An 8,109-nucleotide genomic window follows, 5' to 3' on the forward strand; every position below is an offset into this window, starting at 1 on the left:
TGTCTTGATCAATCGCAGATGCTTTTGAAGATGTCAGTTGCACTTTGACGTCGTTAGCCTAGAGTTAGAATGTACTTTGCGGTTCCGAAAGCCTGCAGAACGATCAGGAAAGCTACACAAAGTCGCATGTTGAAAAAACGGGCTTTAGGGATCCGTCGCTTGTAAAAAGCTACATTTAGAAGCATTATTTACACCCTTATAGTAACCTTTTCGAGTTGCCTAGAAGGCTAGAGAACCTTCGGATTCGGACGGGGTCACAACCGATAAGGGGGCGTGGCCGAGGCGAGCATGGATCCACTCAATGTACTGGCGTTTCTAATCCCTCTCTTTCTAGAATCCGTGGTGTCCGTAGGTGTCCGTAGGGCCCCCCTTTCTCAGGCGATAACGCGCGCTAACATCTTTCAGAGCCATTCAAAATGCTGCTCCTCAAACAATATCTGATCAATGAACCTATTGAGGAAAGTTTGAGTTACTATAGAGACAAACAAATGAAAGGAACAAGAATGAACTACAGTAGATCTAGTAAGTCACTTCATCGCAAGTCTAAGGACACAAAGTCCATTTAGGTTACTTCAAGAATTGAGAACAGCACATCGTAAAAGGCGTTATGGTGGTAAAGATCGTCGCCGCTATCCATGCTCACGGTAATGTCATGGAGACCGACCGATAGTCTCGGCGTTTGAAAAGGAGAATTGACATTTGCCTGAACATCTCCCATAGCACAGCCGCCACCACCACCACCGCCGGGAGAACTTGCAGAAATTACCGTTCTGCTATCGACTTCTATAGTCATGCTTTCGAAACCAGAATCTACCGCCTCCCCTTTGCCTGACCAAGATATAATTAAAACGCTTTCAGCCAACAGAGCAAAACTCGTGGTAGCTTGTCCTCTTTGCGCGTTTGAGTTAGAATCGTTTCCGCAGTTAGAGGAATTTTCGAAATAAAATTTTAACCTGGTCCCCGCATTAAAAACCCTCCACGGCGAGAACGATACTGCACTTGGATCATTGTACTTTCTTTCAGCACCACCGTGGCCTCCCAAAATAAACCCAGAGTCCGAAAAAACCCACTGAAACGCAGCTTCGCCTAAACAGCTCGCATAATTCAAAGTCATTCGTACAGTTATGTATACTAACCTGTGAATGACACGACGACGTCGATTTTAAACGTAGATTTAATGTGCGCGCAATCGCAAACAGCTTTCTGTGAAGTATCGGTTTGAACATCAAGTCTTATACTAAAATGCTTCGTGCTGCCAGGTGTCTTTACAGCGCCTGCTGTATTCGATAGCAGAATATTCCCAGAAGTATCGAGATCAAACTCGGGTGATAAATTGTCACCAGAGTACGTTTTGATACCATAGCGGAGGCGGTGAATATGACACCTATTCGACAGCCTTTGCCGTAATGCTGCGGTGATGTCCACCACCGCTGAGAAGGGAGGCGTTTCAGCTTGAACAAAAAGAGGCAATGAAATAGTCTCTGGGGGCACTTGAAAACAACTGCAAGTGCAGGTTAACAATTGCAAGTCGCACACCGGCGTAGTTGACGTCTTCTCTTGATCGCATGTTGCCGCATCTCCTTTTCCTTGAATAAGTACAGGATTGCTAAAGTAACCGTCATCTTCATCTGCAGAAAATATTTCAGCCTGTCCGTCTTTTTTGAAGTCAAAACATACGCCTTGGTTTGTTGTTTTCTTTCGGTCTGTAAAGAAAAAGTCTTTTCCTGTTAGAACAATGTCAATTCCTATAGGCCGCTGTTGATTATCTTTATCATCAAATGCCAGCACAGTAACGCAGTGCTTATCGTACCACGGCCTATCGCAATTCCACCAGCTAAAATGAGACGCATTGTATACCCATACGAGAGCCCCGTCGATTTCTTTTACAATACCAAAACCCTCTTGAAGCCAAAGACCTTGTGACTCATTGAAGTACCACGCTTCGATCTTGTCACCAGCGGAAGCTTGGACGTTTGTACTCAATGAAAGTTGCAATTCGACCGGTTTCTTAAGCGAAATTTCGTTTCCAGACACTGCATCTGTTAGGGTAATTTCTGCAAGAGCAAGACTGTTTAGATTCGCTTGATTTTCTGTCTCGTTTTCAGGAAGGGCTACGAGATCTGGAACACCCACCAAACTGTCAGTTGGATCGACTCCGGTGAATGAAATTAGTACTGTGGCGTTTTCTGACGCTTCTAAAGAATCCGGAAAAAATATGGCCTTATACGAAAGTGAACTGTTTCCGCTGGATGCAGCGCTGGCCTTGGAACTCACAGCAAAGCTCTCAGCTTGCACACTGTACGTAAAGGAAATCGGATCAGCACGCTTTCTCAGAAATAGCGTGACGTGATTTTCTACAAAAAACCGGTTAGGCAAATAAAAATTTTTTTCTTTTAATTAATTATCGACGTAGAGCGTTACCTACGTCCGGCACAGGCTTAGCAACGAGAGAATTTGAAGCGTAGCCTTCAAGACCAACAATGACAGTGACAGTTCGAGAACGAGGAACGTCAAACTGAACTGATGAGTTGTCATTAGCAGATGCATTTTTGTTCAACAGAACGGTTCCGTTGGCTTCGTCTAAAAAGACGACTTTTGCTGAAAATCCCGCTAAAGCCTCGAGAGAATCGGCGTCAGCAGCATGAACAGTAACAATGTCGCTGCTTTCTGAGAAAGAAAAAAGCTAATGAATACACTAAAGTCGTAGAAGTTTAGGAGGCAGAAATGTTACTGTTAGTAACGCAAGTTATGCCGTCGCCATCTAAGCCGTCGGGACAATGATCACATGTAAACGTTCCGTTTTCCATGTCGGTGCAAGATACTCCAGGAAAGCATGGCGACAAGTCACAACCAGAGCCTATTACTGTAAAACAGATGAAACTACAATTTCTGGTGAATTACTAAAATTACGCACAATTTTCGCAAAATTGTCCGCTAAATAATTTAGAGCAGTGACAGCAAATACCGTTGCTTGAATTGCATGTGAAATTGTTAAAACTGCATCTTCCGTTATTTTGGCAAGGAGATGGGTTGCAAGGATCTGCATTTTATTCAACTACATAAAATCATATATTTTCCATAAATACCTTCAATTCTTCGTATCGCAACCGAGACAACGGTGTCTGTAGTGTTAGCAGCATCAGATTCTGAGCGATTATTACCAAATCGCAAACAGGTCGTTGAGAAATAATCTAGATTTCCGGCTGCCCACAGAGCAACCGTGTTCACCAAGCACTGGCATTCATCGCACAATTCACTATAAAGAAGCCTTATCTTTCTTTCAATAATACACATATAAAAACTGGCTACTGTACATATTTGCGAAGCTGTTAACGTTAGACTCAGTAACGTCGTGTAGGCGCAGAGGTTGATTCCCAGATTGGTGGCAACTATCAAAGTAATACCGCACGGTAGTCACGAAGTGACTTGGGTGCAATAAGTGAAAGCTTACTAGACAGCCGCATTTTGAATTCCAGAATCAAAGACGTTTCTAAAACATTCGCAGCATTAATAGCATGCTTTGAAAAGCTTAACTATAATACCCTGAAGAGAAATCTTGAAGGCTGCAGTCATCGCCAGTTTTCGAGCTAAGCAATGAAAATCAAGGCCAGTTATATCAAAGAGAGACGTTCATGACCAATAAATTACTTTCTGCTGTGACCTTGAACCGCAGCTACAGCGCTGAAAGACGAAGGACACCCAAGAACGTTCCTGCAAGCAGCAATGCCAAGTAAAGTCAAGGTAAATAAAAACGCGGACTTCCGCATACCATTTGGCAGCTTCCGGATCTAGTTCCTGTTCGCGCCAGTTCATTCTGTCGAGACACAGTGCGGACGCTCCAGCTTGGGGCAATCTAGAAGGCACAGTCTAGTCTGCGAGAGATACTCGTGGTGCCGTCGCACTTACACTTTTTTCCCTGATGTAATTCCGTTGAACGAGCACACAACCAAGACATCTTCGCAAGAGCAATCTGCACTGCCTTTTGCCCAGTACGATAAAGTGCAAAAGATTGTAACGAGTTGAGAAAGCACCAGACGCATCTGAAGACGTCCACCCTCACACACAAACTGAAAGAAAAGAACTACTGTGAGCCTTATCCTTATATACACACAAGCTCAACGCCACAGCTATGCAGAGAAGCAATAGTGAAAATAGAGTCGCTAACTTCTAACAGGTCTCCTACTAATGTTGGCCACCTTGAAGATGTTAGTGTTGTCTGATTCTCACAGGTGTCTGATTCACTGGCCGCCGCCCTGGCCACGTACCTAGAAGAGGCGGCCAATAGGGAGGAGCCTCAGAGGGAGGAAATAAGAAAGGAAGGAGCACAGATCGAACCTCAGAGTGATCAAAACTGAGAAGAGCTACGACACCGGGCCCACATGCATAGCTAAACGCTATGTAGAGATGAAGTGCAATGCACATTGAAAATAGAGCTGCTAATTTCTAAGAATATATTGCAGGCTTCCTATTAGTAGACTACTGTTAGCTAGATCACGAACATCGACAATCCGTGGTTAGATTGCATCAAATGTCATTCTTCTGGGCAGACGACTTTCTTTATATAAATAGAAGAGCTAAGATCCCGTCTGTTGCTCGCTGTCAGGGCGCTGAGGACGGGATCGCGACACTAATCGCGACTGCTGACTGCTGTGAAGGTGGATAAGATAACGCGCGTTAAAACTGGAAAGAGCTCTCCAGACTCTTCTTCTGCAGGCTTACCAAGGGATTTGAGCATCGTCTTTCAAGGTAGAAAGAAGTATTGTCTCTAGTTTACTAAGCATCTAGATATTAGGCGCTACAATCACGCGTTCGGTTCACCTACGGTACCCGTTCTTTACTAGCCTAAAAAATGCAAGTTAACACAATTCCAGAACTTAGCAGGCGCGCATTAATTCTAATTAGATGCGCAGACAGACTGAAACGGTAAAAACCTTACGTTACTAGACTTAGTTAGGGGCTTAGGGCACGGATACCGGTAAGTACACTCTATTATCCGTGGTTAGGGCACACAGTTAGACTTGTGTTTTTTTCCAACTGGCTTTCTGGCATTCTTTACTGCAAAACGCCTGGTTTTGCATCGACCACAGGCTTTAAGATTTTCTGTAGTTGAGCACGAGAAACATTTCTTTGTACCTGCAGAACTTGGCGATGGGATACCGCTTTCTTGTAGTTTGTCTGAGTTTGTGTTCCTTAGGGTAAAGAGGGATAAAGAAACTTCTTTTGAGGAAAACTCTTTGCACCTTTTTAGGAGCAGTATTGACTATTCTCTCAGCATTTTTTCTTCAGCTGTTGTCTGAGAAAATCGACTTCCTCGTTTATGCCTCTGATGTTATTGCATAACACGTCTGTGCTGCTCGTGAGGTACGATAGAAAATGGTCTACGTCTGGCGTAGCATCCCCATCACTCCATAGGTACCAAAATTCAATTATTGGTATTCCTCTTGGGCTAGCGAGAAGACGGGACGAGTGACCAATAATGCCTTTATCCAGAGAGCTGATAAGGTGAAAGGGTTTGTATCCATCTCTTCGTATTTTGAAAATGTCTCTATTTGCCAGAGTTTTGTCTGTAAAAGCGGAAAACATCTCCGCGATGGTGAGCCTGACGTCGTAGCAGCAACTGTGTCCCATGGCGTAGCTGCCGGCCTGTTGCTGAGATAACTCCATGATTGTAAACATGGCCTGATTTGCACTGAATGGTTTGCTTGGCTACTTGCGTAAGGTGTCCAAATTAAGCAATTGTTGGTTTGCTTGTCTTCAGGGCGTTCTTCGGCTTAGTAACTGTCAGGCGAATTGTCCTGTCACTTATTTCTGACTTGTAAATAATATCATGCTGCTCGTGACAGTGATATGGTAGAGTGATTCGCAGTGAAGTGTTATTGAGAGTAAGCGTCAACTCACAAAGGTCCTCCGGGTTTCAGGCGTACTTTCACTTTATCTAATATTGCTAGCGTTGTTGATACGAAAATCAAAAAGTGTGATTTTGTTTCGTGAACCTGCGTTTGCTAGATCGTCCTTTTGCAGGTTTGAAGCTCGTTTTTGGTAGGTTCTCGTTCGTTGTCAAAATATTGAGAATAATGCTCTTCTTTTCTTTTAGCTGCCGTATTTTGAATTTGGACACGTCGACGGGTTCAAAGGCTAGCCAACCAGTAATCAAATCAATAACTATGATGCTGCAGGCAGTCTTTGGGTAGACCAATTCATTGGGAAGTCGAACTTCTTATTCCACAACGGGAAACAGAGAAATGGTGTAACTGTCAATAAACTGCACTCTTTGCCAGTTTTTAGTGATCCATGTTTTAGCGTTGAAATCGGGGGCAAACATGGCTCGCTGTTCGCTTTCTACGAGGCCGTGAATAAGGACGCCACCTGTCACTGGACAGGGTAGTGACTGTTGTCTTTGCTGAAGAGGGGTGAAGAAGAGGGACGACTTCTGTTGTGCACCTTTAGCAAAGATCGGATGTAGTGGTTCGTTTGGTTGCATTTCAACAGGATACATTTGATTGGCAATGTTTTGGACGTCGAAACTCATCACTTGCAATCGCGAATTTGATGTCACTTTTTTTGTATAGATAATTGAGAAGATTCTGCGGGTTTTTCATCTGCCTAGTAGCACATAGCAATATTGTCATCATGGCTGGTATTGTACACAAGCCAGAATGAGGATAAAATCCTTCATCAAAGTGGAAATTGGGAAATGCTTGAACGTACGCTGTGCACAGCGTTTCTAACATATTATCAATTATTTGTCTGAACACGCAGGAAGAGCTGTCCAGCAGTAAGTCCACTTTGCACGGGTATGTCGTCCCGCAATTGGCAGGCGTCCACTTAAACTTAATTCCCGTTAGGTAAACCTTTTTTTGTGGAGTCTTCCCAGTTCTGTTTTGAAGTCAAGGCAGCTTTCAAAAAAGTAGCGTGCACTTAATTAAGTTGAAGTACTGTAGGAAGAATTGAATACGGAATCCACAGTGAATTATCTAGAATATCACTGACGCTGTCGTACACTTGTGGACTCTTGACAGTCTCTGTCCAGATCGTGCTATTACGTTTCTGCCTGTTGATACGAAGAGCCGCCAGGACGAGTAGCGCTGCCATGCCTGTGTGACGTGTCTATGGCATGGAATCGAACATTGCTTTCAAGCCGAGTTGCCAAGAAGGCATTGCAGACAGTCGCCAATAGTAAATTGAGACGCGATGATGTAATACCTCTGTAGCAAACCTCACTAAAAGTCTCTTTACAGTTTTGTGAAGAGCTCCGCTAACGAATGGGTTTCCGCTGGATGATAGTCGTCCGCTTCGGAAGTCGTCCGCTTCGGACGCATTGTGATAGGTAATGAACGGATTGGACGTCATTTGAGGCAGCTGTTTCGATTGGGGATCACGCATGGTTGTATTTAGGCAGCGTCGGTTGCCGGGGCGAAGCATTGTTCCGTTTCGAAGATCTTCCTTCAGTCGTGGATTTGGAGTTAGTTCCATTGCATGACGCCCTCAGTGACGTACGTAAATTCCAGGTCTCCGATTCGTCCACAACCGTATGCCACGGTACCATCTTCGTCTTTCTGAATTCTTCTACTGAGGAAAGAGATTCGGTCGTGGAGAGCCATACAGCCCAGGCTTTTTATTTCCCAAAGGTGATGCTGCTTCGGAACGGTGAAACACCCCTTCCCCGATCCGGTAAACTTCGCCAAATGCTGAGTCAGCATGACGTCAAGGATTTTCCGTTTGTCCTTCGTTTAGAGCGAGATCCGCCCATAAGCTGAGAAACAGGTCGACGTGCTCGTTAAGTTCTTTGTCACTCTTACAAAGAGGTGTTTGAGCGGTCAATTGAAGCATGAGAATGTTCTTTGCGATGATGGCCGGATTTATGTCGTTGACGTAAACCTGAAGCTTTTCGCTCGTCTCCTAGCTCGCGTCGTTTGTAGGTGGTGAACAATTGCATTTTAGCAACGTTGGAGCGTGCAATGCCAGCTTCTTTAAGGCACAAAAATTCAGGTACACCGTCGGGTGACATCGCTTTGTGGAGACTGAATGCATGGGCAGTGGTCAGGATTCACGCTGCAAGGTCCACTGTAGCGCATTCTGACAAACTTACCTGTCTTGCAAACATGTTTA

At 44.4% G+C, this 8,109-nt stretch overlaps 1 protein-coding gene and 1 long non-coding RNA gene across 2 annotated transcripts; one reads left to right on the plus strand and one right to left on the minus strand.

Annotated features, from left to right (window-relative positions):
- Positions 1–454: 454 nt before the first annotated feature.
- LOC136184286 (uncharacterized) lies at positions 455–4,635 on the minus strand. Its single transcript, XM_065971155.1, has 15 exons — positions 4,500–4,635; positions 4,336–4,443; positions 4,197–4,265; positions 3,907–4,067; positions 3,770–3,853; positions 3,649–3,711; positions 3,543–3,587; positions 3,452–3,490; positions 3,315–3,389; positions 3,087–3,256; positions 2,915–3,040; positions 2,732–2,863; positions 2,422–2,667; positions 1,137–2,354; positions 455–1,086 (listed from the first exon to the last, which is right to left on the minus strand). Exons 4-15 carry the CDS (start codon positions 4,038–4,040, stop codon positions 563–565), a joined length of 2,856 nt encoding a protein of 951 aa, XP_065827227.1. The 5' UTR covers positions 4,041–4,067; positions 4,197–4,265; positions 4,336–4,443; positions 4,500–4,635; the 3' UTR covers positions 455–562.
- Positions 4,636–5,146: 511 nt separating this feature from the next.
- LOC136184412 (uncharacterized) lies at positions 5,147–6,015 on the plus strand. Its single transcript, XR_010669349.1, has 3 exons — positions 5,147–5,361; positions 5,413–5,502; positions 5,557–6,015. It is a non-coding gene; the product is annotated as an uncharacterized lncRNA (long non-coding RNA).
- Positions 6,016–8,109: the final 2,094 nt, after the last annotated feature.

This window comes from Oscarella lobularis, chromosome 3 (assembly GCF_947507565.1).
Source record: "Oscarella lobularis chromosome 3, ooOscLobu1.1, whole genome shotgun sequence".
In the NCBI taxonomy this organism is placed as follows: Eukaryota; Metazoa; Porifera; class Homoscleromorpha; order Homosclerophorida; family Oscarellidae; genus Oscarella; species Oscarella lobularis.